This window comes from Pseudochaenichthys georgianus, chromosome 18 (genome assembly GCF_902827115.2).
Source record: "Pseudochaenichthys georgianus chromosome 18, fPseGeo1.2, whole genome shotgun sequence".
NCBI classification, from domain to species: domain Eukaryota; kingdom Metazoa; phylum Chordata; class Actinopteri; order Perciformes; family Channichthyidae; genus Pseudochaenichthys; species Pseudochaenichthys georgianus.
The window spans coordinates 12,926,613-12,951,821 of record NC_047520.1 but is presented as its reverse complement, the minus strand read 5'-3'; the positions used below and the strand labels follow the sequence as shown (position 1 = coordinate 12,951,821).

At 40.1% G+C, this 25,209-nt stretch overlaps 2 protein-coding genes across 2 annotated transcripts; one reads left to right on the top strand and one right to left on the bottom strand.

Moving 5' to 3' along the window:
• The first annotated feature begins 2,926 nt into the window (after nucleotides 1-2,926).
• LOC117463646 (claudin-7-A-like) lies at nucleotides 2,927-16,718 on the top strand. The gene is given in 7 exon segments (XM_071206479.1): nucleotides 2,927-3,188; nucleotides 3,190-3,255; nucleotides 3,257-3,376; nucleotides 3,378-3,387; nucleotides 6,316-6,480; nucleotides 10,306-10,390; nucleotides 15,597-16,718. Coding segments are annotated over 7 exon segments (642 nt in total). The 5' UTR covers nucleotides 2,927-3,161; the 3' UTR covers nucleotides 15,766-16,718.
• A 924-nt stretch (nucleotides 16,719-17,642) lies between these two features.
• LOC117463647 (uncharacterized) lies at nucleotides 17,643-20,999 on the bottom strand. The gene is made up of 3 exons (XM_034105997.2): nucleotides 20,758-20,999; nucleotides 20,085-20,428; nucleotides 17,643-19,100 (listed from the first exon to the last, which is right to left on the bottom strand). Exons 2-3 carry the CDS (start codon nucleotides 20,263-20,265, stop codon nucleotides 19,027-19,029), a joined length of 255 nt encoding a protein of 84 aa, XP_033961888.1. The 5' UTR covers nucleotides 20,266-20,428; nucleotides 20,758-20,999; the 3' UTR covers nucleotides 17,643-19,026.
• Between the last annotated feature and the right edge of the window lie 4,210 nt (nucleotides 21,000-25,209).

Sequence of the window (25,209 nt, the reverse complement as noted above, 5' to 3'; positions counted from 1 at the left end):
GCGTTATCCCTTATGTTCACTGATATACCCTTTCGAACAATGGCTTTATAAATATGTTGTCAGGATCTCGACACAAACTGATTAACCCAAATGCACTACTCAGAGACAAAGACTTGAATGTAAAAAAATGTAATTTTAATTTCACAGATCAGGTAATCCCTCTTAACAGAGTAGGTACTGGAAATAATAAAAGACGCTCACAAGGAGGAAAAAACTAGGCATAACAAAAAGAGAACTTAAGAAAAACTTAAGCCTACAAAATTAACAAAAGAAACAAAAGCTGACATGAGTGAAAGCGATCCTTTCTGAGCTGAGGCTTGGCACGACCATACGGAGAAACAACTGACACAGGACAGGGGAGAGACAGGACTATTTAAACATGAGGTGAGTGGGAACAGGTGGAAACAATCAGGGGCGGGGCAGACACTGATGGCGGGAAAAACACACAAAGGGAGGAAGAAACAGGGCCTGAAATGAAAGACGAGGTAAATACAAAATAAAACAGGAAATGACAGACAAAATACATAAACATAACTAACACATTTGACGAGACACAACATATGTAAAGATAAAAGAAAACAAACTATGTTTAGTTGGTGAATGACTTTGAATTAGGCAGCGTTAGTATACCTTAACTTTAGTATTAGAAGAAGTATAGTGTTCAGCAATCTTGAAGGAACTTTCCTTTATTGACATGCTGTGTAACGAGATCTATTTTTATAAGTATGAAAACTTTTGAAGGGCTTTACAGGAAGTTGGATCTTGAAGAAATTACACGCTATGTGACTCAAATCCAGCATTTCTGACACAGTGAGGGAAACTATACGTGTTTTGAGGCCTCAGATACAATTTCTCATGTATTCTTGTGACTGTTTGAAGAGACCGTGATTCGGTCAGATGATTGTAGACTCTTTGAGTTTAACAATGTTGCTGTACGGAATGAATCATGTACTGAGGCAATACTGTCTTGACTGTCCAAAATGAGTTTCCAGTCAATCCCCAGGCAATAGGTGTTTAAAAAGCCATTGTTTTTCTATTGTATCGACTACAATGAAGCCTATTTTATAAGCCCTTTTCTTTTAATCTGAGCCCCAATCTCACCTTCCCATTTAAAGTTTGTAAATCCAACAGTGAAATAAAAAGAACCGGTCAACACCTGATATTGCATCAACGCTAGACTGACCGAAACTGGGTAAATCTGGACTCAGCACAATTGAAGCAGCGTACTGTGTTGTTATTAACTTAGTCTTACAGTAAAGTGCATTCCAGCGACACTGTAGTCATGTTCACGCTCACTGAGGAGCAGCACAAAGCCACAGAGCCTGTGATTGTATCCATTGTGTCCAAATATGTCTCCACCCTGCATGTAGCACTTGCCAAACCTCTGAGGAGAAGAGAGCCTACAACACCGAGAACACAATCTATTGGCCCCGTCCTGCTACTGAGTCTAGTTGCATAAGAAGACTGAAGGTGATAAAGACATGGGACATGTAGCGAGGGGCGCCATCCCCCTCATTTGTGCACTCGGGAGCTTTTCAGGGAAAAGCAGCGGGCCCGGTGTGTTTTATTGCTAATGCCTCAGTGACTTCCAAGGGCACTTAAAGGACCTCAATCATTGGACTTGCACTCCACTTGCTCACTTCAGACCCAGAGGAGGCCTCAGGAATGGGAGGGAGAGGCCCCCGAGAGAATGTTGTTAGTGACCTTCTTTGGGCTGATTTAGGTGTTTTCTTTTTCACTTCCCATTGAGCAACAGCAAGCAAGACACATGTGAAAAAGGGAAAGTAGTAAAAGGGAAAGGGGGGGAAAGAGCATTGTTCTTCTTTTTTGTTCTTTGCTACCTAGGTCCTTCGTGGAAAAAGCAGCCAAGAGGACATCAGATAAATCAGGTAACCCATAGCAACAGCATTGGTAGGACTGGAACTGGCCCTTGATATTCTTCCTGTTGCACAGCTTATCAAGCTCACCTTTTCGTACCTTTTTAAATGTTTTTCTTTACTTTTTCTTTCATCTTTCTCAACTCTTTCCATCACCCAGAACACCCCCGCCTCCTCTTCTTCCTCCTCCGCCTCTATATCAAAGTGATTCCTTGAGCTATGGGGTCCTTCTTCCCAGGCAACAATGAGGCATTTGTTTGGCCACAGAAGCTACGACTTGAGGCCTATTACCCCGGCCTGGATACAGTATAAGGGAAAGAGTTACATTGGGAGAAAATGTGGGTGAAGGTGGGGGGGGGGGGAGGAGGGCAAGAATGTGAGAAAATTAAAGAAGTGAGGAAAACAGGAGGTGAGCACATTTCCATGAACCTCAGGGGATTACTTCCTGCAGGTTCATGGGTTATTACTTCCTCTCCCATTGCTGTAGCTATTGTTCAGCCTCAGTGTGAAGTCAAAAACACTGCAGTGCCAAAAGCCCGACCAATGGTATCGACAACGCTTGTTATTGTGTCTTGGTATTTGGCAACTACTGGAAAACATATATTGTAAAATATTAGGAAGTAGCAACATGGCAACTTTTAATGTAAAAAAGATCCAGAAGAGCTCCAACAAGCCGTTTAGGACAGAGAGTGAATACACATACTACACAGAGATGCTGTATGAGAAACCAATGTGAGTTTGGAACATTGCACAATATAAATCTTTTAGTATATCTCAAACATGGAATTATGATCAGTAGAAATGGCCATGACATGGGACCTTTAAATAAAGGATCCGGGTACATCTAAGTTCCAACACTGTTCATATGACATGATGCGTAAATTGGGTAAATATACATGTTCAGAAATACATATTAACAGTAATAGGTATATATTTGATACGCAGTTGTTATGTTATGACGAAGCGTCCTGAAGCATTTTGAAAAGGTTAGAAAGTGTTGAAGTGCTGAGTGCAGAGACATCCTGTTGCTTTGCTGGAAGCGGAGGGGACATTTCCCAGCAGACCACAGAACATTGCGTCTCCATGCATCAGCAGGCATGATAACAACACACCCACTTTACACCATCACCCACATCTCGAGTGCCCATCCCCGATTGAAGACCCCCAACTCTGGACTGTAAACCAGCTGCGTTTTGCGAGACACTTTTCCGGAGCTTTACTGCAGGAGAGGGATCCTGCGTCATTTAAGTTGATTTTAGAGAAGGGACACTTTGTTTGCAAACCATGGCAAACTCCGGTATTCAGCTGTTGGGGTTTTTTCATGTCTTTAGTTGGCATTTCTGGACTGATCATCGGGACTATCCTGCCGCAGTGGAAGATTGTCTGCGTACATCGGGGACAACATCATCACAGCCGTGGCCATGTATCAGGGACTGTGGATTTCCTGCGCGTTCCAAAGTACCGGACAGCTCCAGTGTAAGATCTACGACTCCATTCTGCCAGCTCGACAGTAAGTAGTGTGATTGTGGAGTAGTCGATAATATCCAGTGGTGTAAAGTAACTAAGTAGATTTAATCAAGAACTGTACAGAAGTACAATGTTGAGGTACTTGAGTATTTCAACTTTTTGGATGTATCTTACCCCACTACAATTCAGAGGGTAAACAGTGTTCTTTAATCCACTACATGTATGTAATACATTTGGTTGCAGATTTGGATCAATGATGTTAAATATAATAAACTCTTAAATCAGACTTTAGTTCCACCTGGAGTACATTCACAAGCTACCCTGCAGTATACAAAGTCATTAAAACTAGCTGCACCTTTACCATCTTTGAGAACACTTTAATGATCAATAATTATAAAATATATATTATGCATAACATGTACTTTTACTTTCGGTACTTAAGTCTATTTTGATGCCAATACTTTTGTACTTGAGTAACAATTTTGATTGCAGGACTTGAACAGAGAATGTTTGGCCCTCTTGTACTTGTACTTTTACTTCAGTATAACATCGGAGTACTTTTTCCACCTCTGATGATGACATGTCAATCACTGGTTTTAAAGCAACAGGTTGGATTGATTTCCCCACAGTGACTTAGTCATGGCAACCCACCTGGAGACACACCTGGGGAAACACCTGAGTGAGACCTCAATGGAGCACACTGTTATCTCTGATTAAGTCCCCCACCTCAGGGTACCTCCTCCTCATCACTCCATCATTACTAACCACACTATTATCAGCAGTAACAATCCACTGTGATCTGTCACTACAGGGGGACATTGTCTCGTTCGCAAGTGACCGATTCCTTAGGAGAAGTCACAAGGGAAAGATTTATATTTATTTCTGAAAGCATTCCTTCTAATCCTCACCCACACATTGTCTCATTCTGGGAAACCCACCCACCTCACCTCCAGCCATAGGACTCACTTCAACAGACACAAACACTAGTTATCCAAATTCAAGAGCTAATTCTGTGATCCATCTCTTTGCAGATGTTTGCATGAGCATGTATAACCTAAAGATTATACGTTGTCACTATGGCCGTGCCTTTGTGGAAATATAAATGATAAAAGGCGCAACTGTGTACCTCGTTTTCCCAGGTAATCCCAAGAGATGCGTTACTGAGAACCTTGTTGACACTTCTGTTCCCAACTATGATGAATACGCCACAACAGTTGTTGCTTATTCCTAAAAAAGTGGACTCTACGATGACATACACCTAACAATGGCTTCAGAACATAGTTCATTCAAAAACTGGAAGTTGTTGTTTTCAATAATTGAATACCCATTATCCTGGACTACTTTTGAGATGATATTGATTTAAAACTGATAATTTCTCTGCTGATGCATCCAATACAAAACATTATCTTTTGTTTGTGATTCACACACTACCTAGTACCTACTGTACTGTGTGCTCTATACAGCAAGCTTGGTGCTGAGCTGGATTAGTCAGGAATTGGGCCTCAGACCCCCCAATGTCCTTATTTCCATCAGTCTGTGATAGTATACTGTATATGCACATGTGTTTTGGAAGGGATTGGAACTACACTATTATTAAAAGAACAATATTAACCTTTTTTCCATCAAGTATTGTCCAACAGTGTTTAGAAAAGGCCCTTTTGAAAAATACATTCTTCAGACTGCTAAATGAAGTTTAAAGTTTTACCAAATGACACGTTAATAGAGACACAGTCTATTTCTCTCGTGGGCTGTGGCCTAATGGATTACCTGTTGATCATCATTTTCTTAAATCATGTTTTTCCTTAGTACAGCTGGTATGACTTGCATTAAATACAGTATGTCAACATACATTTGCTATACAGAATTGAGAAAGCTAAAGTAGCCTCTACCACCTTGAAGTATTAAACAAATAATATGTATCCCATTATAGAGTAGGAGTGGACATTGAAATCAATATAAAATACATATGTAATTTAACTTAAATAAAAAATATTACACAAACGTTTTTATTTTAAATATAATCTCTGTTAAATGAAAATAAGATAAGATGATATATAAATATAACTTGTTATCTGTCATTGTAGGCATACAAAGTGGTATGTTTGGTAACTTTCAGTAACCAGCAGTGAGTACTGTATGTACGAAGTAATCAAAACCAATCTAGTGTCTTCACGTCTCTTGTTCTCAGTGAATAGCAGCAGATGTGCAACATTTGTGTCGACAGTACAGAGCTTCCTCAGACAGCGCGGTGACAATAATGAGAGCAGTGTTTTAGCTCCAATCCAGGATACTGTGCATCCTGCTCTCTATCTGCATATAATATATAATCCAGGCTATTGTTCCCCATGTCTCGCTACTTCATAGAGTTACCCCTCTCCTCTGCACCCTCCCCCCCCCGTGTCCCTCTACTCCCTCTCTTGGTGGAGGGGTTTGTTTGTTTGGGCTGGGCAGGGATGGCCTAGACTGGCACAGACTGGTTCTAGGTGGACCGAGGGGGAGAGACAAAGGGGGGACTCACACTGTGATAGGTTTATAGCCTGAGGAGGGGCACTGACAGATAAGGGGTCCGGCAATGTTTCAGCAGGCCTCCACCTCTAATTAAACGGCAACAAACGGGCAGAGACAGTGGGAGAAGAAAGAGTGTGGGATGTGTTTTTTTCTTTCTGTTTGTGCGTCCATGTGTATCCCATGGTTTCGCTTCCAGGAACAGCTCACATTCAAATGTCCTGACAGGCTAATGTGAGCATATTTCACAACCCCTGGACACACACATAAAGCCTCTCTGAAAGGCTGAGGTCTGTTTATTCTTATTTGTGACTTTATATGATATTTTTATGCTGTATTTTCAAGATACAGTGCACTCCCACGATCTCCAAAAGCCATCTCTCCACTGCCTTCCCTAATGGAACCAACACAGTCTTTGTGTACTTTTCTCATTCTTCATATGTTTTTCCTTTCCTCTCTGCCCCAGGTTCACTTCAGGCCACTCGTGCCCTGATGATAGTTGGCATCATTGTGTCCATCGCAGGCCTGGGTGTGGCCTGTATGGGAATGAAGTGCACCACCTGTGGAGGGAACAACAAACTGCGCAAGTCCCGCGTCGCCATGACAGGAGGCATCATCCTGCTGGTGGGAGGTGAGGAAGCCATAGTGATGTTTGATGACATGCAGATGGATGGAAATTAAAAGGAAAAACAACATACAGGTGTTGTTCCAGCACTGAGGACTGCTTCTGTGTGTAGTACTACAACTGTCACGCCAACTCGTACATGTTTGCAATTGAGTTGAGACTATGTGACTGGGCTTTAGCATCTTAATCACGTGATTTTTTTTCCAAATCTTTCATTATACCAGTTATTTTTTTGTCTGTAATAGGTCTGAAACACTGCCAACCTTAAAACTAGACGTAGAGTCCATGATATCCCGTCGGTGAGGCTGTAGTAGGGTACTTAGAGCAAATGCGGCTGGTCATTCAAAATGTCTTGTAACAAACTATACACTGCTTTCAAATGCTAAAATGGGGGACTTCAAGTAAAGTATCATTAGGAACGTCTCACAATACCACAACATAAATGAAACATTTAAACTTGATGATACAGTTCACCAAATTCTTTAGGAAACATACAATCATTTTACAAGATTAGGCAATCTAAAATTAAATACTTTGTTAAGCCATCCTCTCTTTGTTGTGATACTTCAGTTTGGACAGCTTTTGTGGGCCATCTGATAGGGAAATCCCTAGGACTGCACTGCTAGTGTGGCTACAAAGCTTATAACTTATAAACCTTCCAGCTAGTAAAGTAAAAACAAATATATTGACAAATGAGCAGCTGGAATGGTGATGAGAAAAGTGTGGTGACCATATCATTTTTCAGTCTACATGTTTCTGCTTTTTGTTGGAACACTATGGAATTGGGACCTACACTAATCCACATTAATTTATTAGTATGGAAAATATGACCAGTTTCATAATATTACATCAAAGCTTAGCTCGTTATTATGGGCTCAGAACAGTCTCATAATACACACATTCAAACTTGTATTTCATGATCCGCAAAAGGATCCACATTTGTGTTTTTCAATGCACACACAATGTGTTCCGTTTCATATACATGTAAATAAAATCCAAATACAGAAAAAGTTTTACATATGTATTTTTGATCCTCACATATTTGTTTTCCGTTTAAAACCTCTGCACCTGCAAACACAAACCGCTTTCTGTACACGGATCGCTGTGCATTCGTGTGTGGGTTTTTTGAGACTCCCCTGATGGTCAGCCGATTCGTACTTGTAATTTGTTCTATCTATAGCCAATCAGATGTCTCCTCAATTATAAGCCAATCACATGAGCGCGCCCCCACGAGGGTATGATTTATTGCGTTCATGATTTAGCGCTTCATGTACACATTTTGCGCTGTCCGGTCAGCTCGCTAAACAGAGGGCGGAGCATCAGGTGATCATGCGTGTCTCGGTCAGACTCAGCAGCTGATCTGGTCTCTCTCTCGCGTCCGGTTACACTTCACTCGCGTTTTTGTCCATATCGATCAGATCCAGCTCTCCTAATCGGCCTTTATAGAGAGCACCGATCAAACTATTAAGAGTGAATATCGGCCATCATAATCGGCCATCATAATATGATACAGTACTATTACCTATCTCTGTGTTTCAGAGAGAGAGAGAGAGAGAGAGAGAGAGAGAGAGAGAGAGAGAGAGAGAGAATTGTATTTGCGTGCATTTCCTGTTCGGAAAGTGGCAATGTACTGAGAGTGGAGGGCCCAATCCCAAGTCACCCCCTCGACCCTACCCCACCGTGACGGAGTGAACTCCCTCTGTAGCCACACTCGCAGCTGAAAGGGTATAAATCATGGTATAAATACTGCGACAAGCTTTGGGACGGCCTCCCCTCTCTCCGGCAGAAACAGGAAATGCCGTAACTGTATGTAACAACGGTTTCAAATCAGCATCTCTTAGACAAAAATATGTAAATTAATAACTCAAATAAAACTCCAAACATCTCTAATTGTGTTACTTTTTTGTAAAACTCTTTTAGTTTTAAACCTGATGTTTATAAGCTTCTTAGTTTTTGCAACAGTCTAAATATACACAACTTTATAATAAAATGCACACATTTACCTTTTTCTAGACTAAACACAGGTATGATCCTAAGTTAAAAACATATGAGGCTATCAAGAGGTTTATCAGTGGATGTTTGCTGGAACTACTTGTTAACAGCGTGTTTCCTGACGGACACACACAGCGTGACTCCTGTCAGGTAGAGACAGGTCTCAAGTCAGCACCGCTGCAGACTCGCTGTTTGAGGGCTTGATAGCCCACTCCCCCTCCACACCGCTCCAGACTCGTTGGTTTGGAACAGCACTTAATATGGCGGACCCATAGACTGTAATGGAGGGGGAGTGTGTAGGGCAGGGGTGTCAAACTCAATTTCATCACGGGCCACATTCGCATAAAGGTTGCACTCAAAGGGCCGGTTGTAACGATATAAATATATAATATAAATATAAAATAATGTATTATATTACATTATTGCCTCTGAATTGGATTATTATTGGATAGGATAATAACTTAGTAATTAACTACGTCTGAAAGCAGAAGTCCAGGTCTCTTCAGTGCGCATGTCACAAAACGAGATGCATTGTGGGACATGTAGTTTATGGGCAACCTGCTTCTGTAAAGTGGCATGTAACCGGTATACTAAACGTATTATTTGCTTTGCAAGCTCTTGCGGGGCCACATAAAATGAAGTTGCGGGCCAGATTTGGCCCCGGGCCTTGAGTTTGAGACCCCTGGTGTAGGGGTAGGGTGTAGGGGGGCCATTCTACAGAAAAGGTGGAAGTACTGTCACTTACTTTTGCAGACACCAAAATACATGACGTTGACCTAATACTCACATTCATTATATATGTTGAATAAATAGAGATTGTCTTTGCAATGGTACTAAATAAAAAGGGAGACTCTATGGACGCGCTCGTGAACTGTCAACGGGGGGGAGCGCGACTGTCACTCAATTTGTGGGACGCGTCCAACTCCCACAACACCACTGGTTTTCTCCAAATTGTCACTGGTGTTACTCTTCTCCCTGGTAACACGTAACACCAGTGACGTTCCTATATAAATAAGCTTTGTATAATGTATACAAATAATACAAAAAATGTAAGCTCTACTTGTTGTGGATTCATCAAGTTAAGAGTTAGTTATTGCTATAGATGTGTTTAGAAGGAATATATTTCAGCAGATTTGTATCACCCAGATTCCGCCTTTTCTGGAGAATGACTCAGGGGGTGATTTGGGATTAGCGCCTGCAGGCAGGCTTCATGGACCTGTCAGCTCTGGACAGCGCAAAATCGAATCGGCTGACCATCAGGGGAGTCTCAAAAAACCGATGCGATCCGTGCACAGAAAGCGGTTTGAGTTTGCAGGTTCAAAGTATTTAAACAGAAAACAAATATGTGAGGATCAAAAATACATATGTAAGACTTTTTTCTGTATTTGGATTTTATTTACATGTATATGAAACGGAACACATTTGAGTGTGCATTGAAAAACACAAATGTGGATCCTTTTGCGGATCATGAAATACAAATGTGAATCCTTCTGTGTGCATGTGTGTATTATGAGACAGTTCTGAGCCCATACGTTATCACATCCTTGCTAGATCTAGAGCACATCATACAATAAGTAGGAAGAAGTGTGATCCATTGTCCAAAAAGCTTTCCTCCCACTCCTGTGCTGCAGCCCTGAATGAATAAGTCCATTACTCCTGGCACGGTTTCTGACATAAGAGGTCTAACGGGCTCCGAAGAGAACAGAAACATAAAAGGCTAATTGTGCTGGAGTCAATAGCTCGCTGCCTGGTGACTATAAAAGCATGTCTCCCCTCTCAGGGTTTGATGTTGTGTCGATGGACTGATTGATCTTTGTTGTTGGCTTTCTGTCCTCTCAGGGCTGTGTGCCATCGTTGCGTGCTCCTGGTTCGCTCATAATGTGATCCGGGCTTTCTACAATCCCTACACTCCAGTCAACACCAAGTAAGTATCACAGTTTGTCCAAGAACTGAATTTGTTTTACATGATCACATAATGCTAATCCCATTCTTTACAAAAGTTAAAAAGACACAATTGAGTCCCTTCAGATATGAAACGTCAGGCTAAACAGATAGTTTAGCTTAGCATAGCATGATGAGTGAAACAGGGGGAAACAAATACCCTGGCTCCATCCAAAGGTAATCTAATCTACTTGTCCACAATTAAGTAACTATGACACATTGTTGTGTTGCAGTAATGTGTTGGACTATTTCTTGTCACTGTTTCCTGTTTTATGCTAAGCTAACTCAAATGTAATTTACCGATAAAACAGTGGCATGTGGCATGTTTCCTAAAATGTTGAACAATTATTTTTAGTATTATTTTTAAGGTCCATTCTAGGAATATGTTACCACTAATGCAATACAGCTTAAGAGACACGGCAGGCAAAAACATCGTTTTTCAAGTACTGGTCAATTTTGAGATTTTGTGCTATTTTGATTCCATAACATGTTTTCTTTCAGGCTTTTGGAAAGAAAACGTACACAATACACATTTAAGTGTTTATTTTACTATAGTTTGTCTATTTGCGTCTGTAGATTTCTCCTAAATTCACCAAAAGTTAGCATTCTAACGTAACATAAAGTACCGCGACCGCTGTGTGCACCATGTCAACAGAGGTATCGCTGGAAAGCTGTGTCTCTCCTGCACAATCTCATCGGATCCAAATATGGTCATTTCCTTAGTATCAGCAACCAATCGTGAAAGCACCAAAGGGGTCTTAACCACGAAACGAAATCTCATTGGCTGGTGTCAATTTCTGACAACGTGATTCGTTCAGATGCGTCACGTGGTGTGCTAAACACTTCCTGGTTAGCTTTTAGCTTGAAATTGAAATCTCAAAATGCCAAAAGAGAAGACGACAACAATTGTCACTTGCACGAAGCAAGGTTATACAAAAAAAATGACCCCGAACATGAAATACCTTCACGGAGTGCGTCGATGCGCAAGCTGTCATCCAAAGAACAGGAGGGTTTAGCTAGCGCCTCACTGCAATCTTTAAAGGTCGTTTTCTCAAAATGAGTTTTTTCTCCTACTCTGAGTTCGAAATTTCAACTTCAGTAGCACGTAGAGACACCAAACCTTCCAGTTATATTCCTATCAATATTATGAAGGCTTTTACAGAAGGGTTTGTTCATATATAATTCATAGCCTGAATTATACAACATTGTATACCTAACAACATGGCGAAAATGGATATTTTAGGGCTGTTGACAGTATTTTCTGATTTATGGAGTGATAAAAAGAGATATCCAATATCCCTTCTGTAAAAGCCATAGATACTAATATGACTACAAAATGAAACAATAATTGTATTAACTCTCTAAAACTTGAGAGTCAGTTTTCAACGGGCAGGGCGTCCCATTGACTTGCATAGAGCTCCCTGAACGTTGGTAATAGACGAGTTGGGATCGCGGCGAAATGCTCTCCTCAGATCCATTCTCACAGCGTTTATCAACCTTCTTCTTACTCAATATCAAGCCACACTTATTGTTTTTACTTCTTTATTTTAATTGAATAATGTAGGACTTTTGTTGCCGTCAGTTATGGGGAGAGTAGGGGCTCACAATACTGAAATCTGTATTGTTTCATCGTTTTTTCCTTCTAATTTTGTATTCTTTTCTAAACCACACACTGTTATTTACTCAACAATAACACATAATTATCCTTGTGTTTATTTATGTGTTTGATTAATAAACACAAGTTGGAGTCCGTCAGCACCGAGGGTCGGAACAGCTCATAGTAGTTGCTTTAGAGAATTTTACACCCGGAAGTAAGTATTCTCTCCGCTTCGCTTGACAAACACTGTGATAGTCCTGAAGCTCTGTGATTGGATGTTTGAGTGTGCGCCGAGGGTTACGCCGAGCGTCGAACAGCACTTTGAAATGGGATGGAACCACGGCAGACTGTCCAAAACTGGACTTGAACGGGTCCCCCCGGTCCTCCCGTCCCCCCCCTCCCCCACCCCATTCCCAGAACTACACATGCTGGACTATAGAGTGGCGAAGTCCCTCCCCTTCCGGGGGACCTCCATGGGACCTTATTTCGGAAAATGTTTGTATTGAAGTCAATATAGAGACAAAGATTATCTTTCGATCCCGTTTGAATTGTGCCACGAATTACACATATGATGTCAATTTAAAAGATACATTTGCAAGTAAAACAAAAAATATGTGTAATAAAACTGTGAAGTAACACATTTTTTTGTGTGAAACGCTCAATGAACTACAACACAACAAAAACACACGTCACCAAGATGGCCGTCACTACAAATAGAGTGACTACCCTCACTATCACCACAATGACACACGTCCAGAAGAATGTCATGCAAAGCTGCCTGCCTGCCTGCCTTCCTTCGATTCTCTCTGAACTGCCTGGTCTTTTTAATGTTTAATGTCAACCATTTGTGCAGATAGCATGAAGTAGAAAAGATCGCAGATGCTAATGTAGCGTTAGCATTTCTCCCCCGGGCTTAAATGGTGTATTATAGAATGATCACACCGGTGTGACAGTACTCTTCAAAGGGTTCACGAAATATGACTACTACTCTTACTGTTTAACATTTTGGGTTATTTAATGTTACTTCATGTTAAGGCTAATACAAATGACAAGGCTGTAATGCTAACTAACGTGCTTGCTACTAGCTAGGTAGCTAACTTGATCCAGCCACTCCTGGTCCTTTCTTCAGACAGGAAGCGAAAGAACGAGCAAGACCCATTGCTGGTATGATAACAACCTGGTACTAAGCACACAGGCATCTTGTTAAAGTTATCTTATCTTAGCTATCTCTTATGTAGTGGGGGAACACAATTGTGACATCAGTTATGACATCACTTATGCGACTCTGGGATTTGTAGTCTTTCTAGTTGCATATTTTTCATAGTCTTATATTTCAACAGTTTTACGACAAACTGTGACTTTTCTGACATGTAAATGATTTGTTAAGATTGACAAACATCATATGTGTAATTCATGGCACAATTCAAACGGGATCGAAAGATACGTTTTCTCTCGCCATTGACTTCAATACCTAATTTTTCCGAAGTAAGGTCCCATGGACCGGAAGTAGATGGGCGTGACTTCGCCACTCTATTGTGTGTTTCGCAACATGTTCTATGGCACGTCTCTACTGGCAATTGTAGTTTTAAAAGACGTTTTCATATTTCCCATAATAAGAAGTTGCCAGTATTAAACTGTGTACATCCCTGGAGGTTTAGGGGATAGGAAACACTCAAATGTAAAACATATAATTAATAAATGGGTGAAAATTGCTTGTGCCCATAATATATACCCACATGACAGCTAAGATCAGAAGAGCTTTATTTAACAGCTGGTCTTATGTCTGTGACCCCTCCTGTTGTTCATTGATAAGCCTGAAACATGCACTTGTCAAGGTTCAGAGGCACATTTGGCAAATATGGCAGTAGCCATCGATCATCTTAAGATAAGATATACTTTATTGATCCCAAGTTGGAAACATTTGTGTTACATCAGCATGTGTAATAGTTGTAAATATGCAGTGGTGTTTATTTGTAAATCATTTAGTATAATCACACACATTCTGTGTTTTATATTTAATAATTCTGTGTTTTTTATTTATTGAATGTTCAATATCTGACAAGGTCGGAGATGAAAAACTTGGGTCGCAGGTTCCTCAACAGTGCATTACAAGACATCTATCAATATGTGTGTATACCTCCACCATTAAACTGTCGTATTCTGCACATTTCTTATACCATCTACATACATCTTATAAGAGTATAATACATATGTATAATATCAGTTAAAATAAGTGCTTAAACATACAGTAGTTAACATTGCAGGAAAGTAATATATTAGTACTTTGTCAGGCTTAATATTTATACCCCCAAAGTTTTTTTCTTATTCAAAATAAGACCTTAACCTAAAGTATTCTTTAATGTTTAAATAAAGCCTTATTAGTTTGTCTGTCTGTGTCTCCTATTAATATAATAATAAAAATAATAAATTTCAATAATGTGCTTTAACCACCAGGTGTCCCTTTCTATCAGCTGTGCACCGTTATGGTGTAAATATACCAATTGGATCAAATATAAAAGTCAGCCGAATTAGTGTTGATACTGCAAGGAGACTTATATTGTGAAGAGAAATAGAAGATTTTGTTTAATTGCTGTTATATTTATGATCCACGTCACATATTCAGTTTCGACGGCAGTTCTTCCTGTTTGTCTAGAAGTCTTCTCATCAGGGCTCTATAAATAGCGAACTACGGCAGATATGCAATATTCAATGCAGCCGAACCGTGTATTACAATGCCGTTATGTGATGACCTCCAAAGAGAAAAGCAAGCAAACTCGGAATAAAGTATTATTTTATTTTTACAAAATGTTTTCGGATTTCACATCAACAGGAAGTCCGGTTAACTAAAATGTCCATGCGGAACAATACCCCAACCCATAGATCCGTGGGTGAATAATGTCAATCACCACATTACACACATCCCTTCACATTTAAATTTAAATTTATAATAAAATATTTCGTGAGGCCTTCTAAAATGTTTTTAAATATAATTAGGGTTGTAGTTGAAGAGTTTGTAAATTATTGCGTGGCAACGCAATCGCACAACGGCACGTCCATTAATTCCACAACCACACACATGGATTAACATCTGTTTAATACATTAATGTAGCCTTTGTTTCTGCTAAAAGAGGTGTCAACCAGCTGGGGCAACAAGAAAATCGGCGAAATCGAATGTGACTATTAAAAAATAAATAATTATTATATTAATATTGAGAATAACAACCGACCGTCGGGGAGCGTTCTCATCGTGTCTATTATCAACGATATGGGAGGTCTATGAAGGTCTATGGGACGCCCTGCCCGTTGAAAACTGACGCTCAAGGGGTACCCTGTACGTAATAGAGTGACGGGGAGGGGCCCTGACCGACCGTCAACATGTGACGGGTTGGGAGTGAGAACGTGTTGGAAAAAGAACAAGGTTCATCCTTCACCATTGCAGGTTTAAATGTTTGTAAGGTTTAGACACTTTAACACTGAACCGATGAAATAGACATGTTGGGCATGGAGAAATGTTGGCAATCCTTGCCAAAGTCATTGGAATTCCAAACTCATACTGGTGGAATAACTAGTAACACCCTCTTTCGTGTCCCAGGTTTGAGTTTGGCGCGGCAATCTTCATCGCCTGGGGCGGCTCCCTGCTGGACGTTTTGGGCGGAGCCATGTTGGCTGCTTCCTGTCCTCGAAAAAAACAAGTGTCCAAGTACCCGTCCATGGGCGGCACCCGCAGCGGTCCGCCGAGCAGCACTAAAGAATATGTTTGAGAGCGACCCCTACAGCTCGGGACTCCAACAGAAGCTGTCAAAGAAGCTCCTCCCTGCTTTTTCTGCAGCACCAGCGAAGAAAACCGAAGGTGTACGGGAAGTTGTGAATCATAGAGGCAAAGAATTACTGACTTTGTTTTCTTTTTTTCATCAGGCTGACCTTTGATAACCCCTTGATTATGACGCAGCACTCAATTGTTTCATGAATGATGTCCCGCACCCTGTCGACACATTCCACAATTGTTTACAAGTGACCTTCACAAACACATTATAATTGGATCCCCCTGATTAATAGACAGGCACTTGGGGTGTAACCCGTTGAATTATAGCCTGAATAGTGGATTGTAGCCAACGATAGCATCTCCGTGTTAGCACCAGCGTCTGTTAGCGTTTGCCATGTAATTGAAAGTAATCAATTCCAGTTTGGTGTCTAGGCTGCGACTCAGGGGCTCCGTACAACAGAGACACATGGTGACAAAACATTGTTTTATATTAACTGTTGATGGTTTTAAAATAGACATTATGATGAGCAGGGTGTGATTTCACACACAGGCCTTTTACTACAACACTCACTACAGGCCTCTTCATACCAGTCCGCTACAAACCCTGCTCACATATGAAATATTTTATTATCTAGTCACCATGCTGTTTTTACTCTAATAGCTTCCGTATCAGCCACTATGAGAACAAACTGCCTCTATTTATTTTGACAAATGTAGGATGAAGTTTTGGCTTTTCTAAAAGGTAGATCACTGTGGCACAGTCCTAGCTTTTGGATATCATAAAGTCATTTTTCTATTGTGATGTTTTGAGCTCTGAACAGTGTCGACTGTTTTTTATATGGCATAGTTTTATACACTTGGCTCATTTATCAGATAATGAAAAATGAGTGAAATAAATGTTTTAACATGTCCAACAGTACTTACATAATAAACATATTGAAACATTGTTAATTGTGTGCTGGTCATAGTGATTGATTGTATAGAAATAAAGAATATTAGAGAGCAAAAAGAAAACAACCTTCTTTTCCACCAAACCTTTTTAGTTTATGAGTTTACAGTTACTTAGATGTGAAAACAATTGTTTTGCTTTTTGCTACTTTACTTGCATGTTAGAGCCTGTCTTGAGACTGACACAAGAGGTATTTCCAGATACCTCTGCTGAAGGAGGAAAGATTCCAGTATTAATATACTATATTTATACCTCACTTTAGAGTAATTTGTGCTGTGAACAACTTGAAAACATTGACAACTTATAGGGAGATTGTAGTAACTAAACTAAAATATGTGCCTCGTCCCAATTCTTAAATGAGGAAAACTATGTAATTTTAAGAAGTGTTATTCTGTATCAGACACTAACATTAATGTTGAACCAGAGATATTTTGTGAAACATGTTTGAAGAGGCTATTTGAGGATACAGTATTTAAGTGTGTTTACTACTCAATATCTTGGCTATCATTTGCATTAAGCACTTCACACAACTGTAATATTCAGCTTTAAAAAGCGCTACGTAATAAGTCCAGCCTCGGCATGACTGTAGTGATGTCATCCTCAATGAAAAAAAAGGCAATTCATGTTTTTACATGAACCTCACCAGAATTTATTTTCCCACATTAAATATGTATCTCACCTGCAGCTAAATGTATTTTCTATTGTCTATTTTAGAGGGAATAGAGCATGTAAAAAAACCTTTACACATGTCTGGATTTTGGTTACGGTGTCAAGTTTTGAACCAAATATTCACAATTTGAATGAGTGAAAAAAATGTTCCAGTTAGGAATGAAAATGCTAGGTCTGAACGTTATGTTTGAGTTAAAATAACTGCATGAAATAAACAAAGCAGCTAAGTTAGCAACACATGCATCAAAACGACAGAGTCCACAAAGATTTGTCTTTTATTTCCAAAGATGCATTATGAAAAATTGACCATTTCCATGCAAATGGTAGAAGCCACAACTGCAGACAATATTCTCAGAGTCAGAGACTGGGAAATGCAGTGAGGCAAAAGAGTAAAGTGATCTAGTAACAATTTCACAGCCAACAAAGTAACATCAGCATGAGCCTCTACAGACATCTCATCTCAAAGTCCACTGCAATCTTTAAAAAAAGAAACCCGAAAAACATCAGAGTTAAGATTGTCTCAGTAGTGAGCGCTAACTATAGAGTGCTGCGTGTTCTCATTATCTCATACTGTAATTGTAAAGTTCACCTGAACCGGTAAGACACTGACGCCATCGAGCAGAGTACTGCTGTAAATATGAATACAAAGTAAGTGTTTCCTCAATTCCTTTCGATAATCAATCTGATAAATATCATTTGGCAATTTAAATAAGTAGAATTATACATGTCTCGAAAACCCTGCCTTTAAGAAGAAAACCTCCATAAATAATTGTTGTTTAAGATATTTTTTCTGCCGAGTCAGCATACAACGAGCTTAGGAAAATGTCGACTCAGCGTTATCTAAAGAGCATAACAGCGCTGTGGTTTGAACTACATAGCCCTTAATAAGAGGATACCAGTGTTGATGCTTTTTCAACAGACTCCATGCATAGAACATGTCACTGCACATAACAGGCATTCCCACAAAAGTGCACCATTTTGAAAAAAACACAATAAATCTCAGTAATAGAGGACCGAAGCGATTTCCATTCAGGAACGAGTAAAAAACATGTAGAAGCCATAACAACACAACCATTTTTTTTCCAAACAATAAATAATTAGCAGTAGTTTTTTTTCTCTTTCCTGTAAATACAAGCTTTCATCCACCGGATATTAGGACACCACTTGAATCAGTGTGAGAGTGATAGTCCTTGCACAACGAAAGTTTAACATTTCACCTGTGTGTGACACGTTAACAGTGTTCCGCCACACGACCAAATCGCAGACGATCTCACCGGAAAACAAGCAGGTGAGAAGCCGCTTCTCTTCGAAACTCAGTGCAACTTTAGAAATGTAGCCCTTTTTAAGAAGCTCTGAAAAATATAGACACTTTCTCCAAAACCGTTCCTGATAACCAAGGTATAGAGTAGAGAGCGATGCAATACAATTCATTCACAGTCTGACTTAAATAAACACTATGTACAATCAGGGGCCTAGGCTTCAGCTGCCGCTAAATCAGCCGTTTTTTGGTGCCTTTTGTCTGAGCCAATCAGAGGCTTCAGGAGGACACACGACAGGATCAAGGCCAACATCACCCACGTTGACATTTGGCGTCCTGGGAGATTTAGAGATTTTGTTTTACATGGCACTTCTTGGTGAAGTTTAGGAGATGGGCGATACAGGGCACTGGCCGTTGTTGTTCATGATGTCATCCAAGTCTTCATCGTCCATGTCCACTAAAGAGGAGGAAAAGGCAAAGGTCAGGGATGTGGGCCTCTCAGCAAAAGAACACTTTTTTTTTTTTACTTTTTTCTGTCAATTCAGAGAAATTTTCACATCAACATCCCATAATATGCATTACAATATTTATTTCTCTTTTGGTAATTTCCCCCACAAAACTAACACACATTGATTGCTGCTCCGAGCCCTTCTTATACTCAAGCAACAATCTGGGGACAATGTGACGTTAAAAGCAGATCTGTATTCACAACTGAATTTGCCTCAAGTGAACTTCATGATTGATTTTAAGATAAAACGATTTTTTCTTTTGCACCATATAGCCCCAGCATACAGCTGTTGACTTTTACTATTTAAATCTTACTGCGCGCAATCTCAGATCATAGAAGAACACACATTTAACCATTCCCTGATCTGGACTTCAACTTGCAACCTTCCTGAAAACTAATTTGAATGAATTTCTTTTTTACCTTTGTGCCATATTTTCTTATTACGAGGGTCGAGTGAGGTTCATTCTTTTTGTATTATTGGTATACCACCTTTAAACCTTGTTTTGAAAGGTGCTATATAAAAGCAACATTATTTTGCATGTCATGTTTTATTGTAAAATTGTCCAAAGTGGTTATATTTTCGATAGCATACTTAACTTGTGTTTACCTATTAATACTGTTTATAGCTCCTTTTGCCGTCATAATGATATACTTATATTATTCCTACAGTGCTTTACTGCTTCTCTTGCACTCATGTTTGGATGTATTTTGTGGTCTATTTAATCTATGATCTGTCATTATAATAAATGATTGTATACACTATACATTAATGATGTAGTGTCCTTTGCTGTGAAGCGCTTCGAGATTTGTCTTGGCAGATGAGAAGCGCTATATAAATTAAATGTATTATTATTATTATTATGTATGTGGCTGTTGTGCGTGTCACTGTCATGTTTTTGATCTATGCAAACATACAAAGCAGCAGTCACACACCTTTCTTGGTTCGACCAATCTGGCCCAGTTTGGGGGCCCTCTGCCCGAGTCTCTGAGGGTTGGCCCCCCCTCCATCCCCGTTGACCTGGGGGTGTCCCGGGTTATACTGGCCCGCCGGACCCGGCTGCCGGGGCGGCCCGCTGGGGGCGATGAGCTCTGGGACCCCTGAAGCTCCGTACATCTCTCCGGGGTGCGCCTTCTCCTGATTGGCCGCTAGATGTCCACACTGCCCAGGCTTTGTGTCGTGTCAAAAGGCTTCTCACTTCCGCAATGGCATTCAACAATGAATGTATGAACGACACACGACAGAATGCTGGAAATGACAGAGGGAAAGTCCTCGTAGCCTGTGAAAGAAAGTAAATACGTTTGTCAAAAATAGCTCTCATGCGTCAGAGAGCGGTCGGCTGTGGACAAGTGCGCAACACTTCTGTGTTCACGCTGTTTATACTGAAATAAACGATGTTTTTCTAACATGTTTCCAGTCTTATACAATTAACATGTGTAGCAAATGTCTCCCTGGTCTGTATAATAGCAGAACAGCACAATAACGTGTGTACTGTTTGAGCTTCTCGCTAAAACAAACGGCTTTTCCGCCCTATCTGAAATAAACATCTCTCTCTCTCTCTCTACAATCCTTCAGGAATACTGGTAAATATGGTTGATAATACCTCACCTTTTGTTCACTGAGGCCGCAGTATGAGCTGGATCCAGTGAGAGCGGCTCCTGACTGAGAACACTGTTGTTGTTTATCAGAGCTCTCTCCCTCTCTCTCTTGGCATACCGGGGAAGCGTCGATTTAAAGGGGCCTCTCTCCCTTTGCTCTGCCTTGGGGATTTCCTCCTATTGTGTCTTGACTCATAGCGGCGTGGGGACGTCACGCCGCGCGGGTGATATAAGCGACAGTGCTGACTCTTCGGATAACATGGTGGAGGCGTGCCAACGTTTCGAGGGTGCATTGCGTAATTACGCACCTGAGAGAGAGTGACTCAGGCGCCAGCCAATGACAGAGCTGCTCAGTAATCCCATTAGTGTGTTATATCAGAGGTAGCAGTTAACTCACCTAACTGAAGTCCAACATGTCCAACCTGGTTCCGTTATTCAGTGATTTATTGATTGTATTATTTGCTTGGTTGGTAATTTCTCATCAACTGCGGTTTCTTAAATGGACTTAAAATCTTTGTCAAAGTCTGTTTCTACATTGATTTGAGTTTTCCCGTACTTTACACCCCTACCAATAATCTCTGCATCACATAACCATGACCTGTCCCCCAAATGGTCATCTCTAGTTAATAATAACAGTTTTCTGATGCTTCTGGCTTGACTTTTTGTAAATATGATGTACATTTAAAAAGCAATTCACTTTGAAATTACTTAACATGTACAAGCCATACCAGCAAGTCCTTAAACCCAATCAATGTACCAGTGTCACTACAAACTTCCACTTTGCAGCCAAACATTATTAAAACTTTTATTGGAGATCCAAACGCTTTCAAATATACCAAAACGCTGGAGGAAACCTTGGGATTGTAGCCTTTGCAGACCATTTACATGCACACAAACCTATATAACTCAGGAAAGGGAAAACCTAAAAAGCTTATTTAAAAAACAAAACATTATGATTTTGTAAACACACTGCTAAATATTACAGATTTGCACAAGGCTTATTTTAGTACATTTGATTGTCACTATGACCACCAAACGAGTCTCAGGGACAAGTTTAACCGATTGGTTGTGCTTTTGTTCATCATGTGGGGAATGTGTAATCTACTATCTTCACACTGTAGGAATGAATCCATGCACAGTTGAGAGATTATCCCCCACCAAAAATCCTCTTCTAGGCCTGCCAAGTCTGATCTGATCAAAGTTAGGAGCCCTCCGTGGTAGCTGGTTGGTATATAATTGAGTTTTTAGAACAATGAAACACTTTGTTGGAGCTACACACTGCCATCATGTCCAGGATCATAGGTGTTACGTTCCTGCTCATCATTCTGGTGGATAACTTCAGCAGCACAGGTACATTCACATAGATGTTAATTATTTCTTCATAATCTATCTCATCCTGACCGAAGACGGTTGTTTGGTAATGGAATATTGTTTCACACAAGTGATTTATTTTTCCACTGTGTGCAGCTTCACATGCAGGATTGCATGTGTCCAAAGTTCACATCCGCAAGTGCAGGTGCAGAGGTGAGTGTCTGTCGTACATTTTGGTTAAAGATTTGTGAAAAACCAGCAAATAAAAAGTTCCTAATCAGCTGTTATGATAATTGTATTGGGGTCTTCAATAGGATTTAAAGATGGATTATTTTTTCTGCCAAAATAAATAGTGTAGTCTGCAGGTAAAGCAGCCAAAAGGCATTATAAGTGGTTATCACCTAAGTTGTTGTGTTCTGCATCTCGATGACCACCATTGTTCTCATTGCAGTTTCAACCAATGGAAAAATGACGTGTCGCAGCCCACTGTTCTCCACAAACCACAAAGAAAAACAGAACCTGATGAAATGTCGTTGCAGCAAAACAAACCAACACAGTGAGTGATTTTGTATGTGTGAAATGCAGTGAGGAATTTCTCTTTTTTTGTGCTAATATTCAGTAAAGATGTTTAATTTATTGCCATTTATTTCTCCTTATTTCCAGCCTTAAAGGCAGCCTGCACCACACGGCGTCGTGCATTTCCAATCTCCATGATATGAATCAGTGGAATTATGTGGAGATAACAGGAGAGAAGACCTTGTCATGATCAATCGTTATCAATTAAATTTCACACAAGATCATATTATCAAAGGATGTTAGCCATAACATCCCATGGCATGAAAGTACATCACAATACAGTATGTATCACGTCCTCCTTGTATTGTAAAATAGCCTACTTTATATGTCAGTGACCTTAATTGTAAATGAATAAATGTTCTATTAAAGACACTTAGTTTGTATTGTTTGTTTATGTATGTTTGAATGTTAGTGGAGCATAGAAATAGTTTGACAGTATGGGAAATATGCTAACTCATTCTTTCCAAGATTTATATGAAAAGATCATAGTTTTGTTTACTGAAATCAATCAATCAATGTTTATTTATATAGCCCAATATCACAAATGTACATTTGTCTCAGTGGTCTTCACAGTGTGTACAGAATATCAGTATGACAATACGACACCCTCTGTCCTTAGACCCTCAACATCGTACAAGGAAAAACTTCCAAAGAAAACCCAGTTTAAAGGGAAAAATGGGAGAAACCTCAGGGAGAGCAACAGAGGAGGGATCCCTCTCCCAGGACGGACAGACGTGCAATAGATGCCGTGTGTAAATTGAAAAGATAATACATTTGCAACATAGGTAGTCCAAATGTTTGGAAATGCATGTGTGTATAATAGGAAGATGAATCCACGAGGATATTCATCCAGGACCTATGATCCAGGACCACAGCCACGACTCAAGATCCAGCGCTCGCGATCCAGGACACAGGACCGCAGGATCATCCATGACTCCGGATCCCAGCGTATATAGACACCAAAAGAAAGACATTTGGGGAAGCTGGGTTAATCGGAACATGAGTGTACACGGGTATAGACAGAGAGAAGGAAGAAGTAAGATGTCCCCCGACAAACTAAGCCTATATCAGCAAAACTAGGGGCTGAATCTAATCAGCCCTAACTATAAGCTTTATCAAAAAGGAAGGTCGTAAGCGCACTCTTAAAAACGGATAGGGTGTCTGCCGCCCGAACACAAACTGGAAGCTGATTCCACAAATGTGGAGCTTGATAAGAAAAGGCTCTGGCTCCCATTGTACTTTTAAAGATTCTAGGAACAACCACAACCCTGCATTCTTGGAACGCAATGCCCTAGTAGGACAGTAGGGTATAATGAGTTCTTTAAGGTAAGATGGCGCCTGCCCATTAAGGGCTTTGTAGGCGAGAAGAAGAATTTTAAATTCTATCCTGTGTTCTATAGGGAGCCAGTGTAAGGCAGCCAGAACAGGAGTAATGTGGTCCCTTTTCCTAACTCTGGTTAGTACACGAGCCGCAGCATTTTGAATCAGCTGAAGCGACTTGATTGACTTCTTGGTACTCCCTGATAATAAAGAGTTACAATAATCCAGCCTAGAAGTAACAAATGCATGGACTAGTTTCTCTGCATCGTTTTGAGGCAAGATATGCCTGATTTTTGCAATGTTACGTAGATGGAAGTAGGCGGTCCTTGAAATTGATTTTATGTGGGCGTTAAAGGATAAATCCTGATCAAATATAACACCAAGATTCCTTACAGTCTCACTGGAGGCCAAATTAATGCCATCCATAGTTAGTATGTCTTTAGATAATTTGTTTCGTAGATTCTTCGGGCCAAGTACAATAACTTCAGTTTTGGTCGTGTTTAACATCAAAAAGTTTAAGGTCATCCACGTTTTTAAGTCCTTAAGGCAGTCTTGAATTTTATTTAGATGATTAATTTCATCAGGCTTGATTGATAAATATAGTTGAGTATCATCCGCATTACAATGAAAGTTTACAGAATGATTCCTTATAATATTGCCTAACGGAAGCATATATAATGTGAACAAAATAGGTCCGAGCACTGAGCCCTGTGGCACTCCATGGCTAACTTTGGTTTGCGTGGAAGATTCATCGTTAACACGTACAAACTGAGAGCGTTCAGATAGATAGGACCTAAACCAGCCTAAAATATATAAATAGTTTCAAAATAAATTACAACATTATTGAAAAGGGAGATATCTTAGTATCTCCACAAAAGAACTTTTTTTGCAATCAGACGCGACTAGGGAATTTTCCAGGAGATGTTCTTAAAGAGACAGGTGCTAAAATGGAGCGTTTCAGGCAAAGGGTGAAAAAAGCTATGTTCAAACAGACAGTATGAGAAAAATATTGTGTATTTTTACATTAAAGCTCGTACATTGGTCTAATATTGTCCCAAAATACAAGTATGACCCTGACAATGAGAAACATGTGTCCCCTTTAAAACAGTCACAATTTCAGGCATATGCATACTATTCGTATTGCATAATATATTGTTCTGAAACCCTTTTGAATATGTTTTCAAATTGCATTGTCCGTTTGACTCTGAATGATCATGTTCCACATTTTGGAGTGGATGTAATATATTTTAGACAC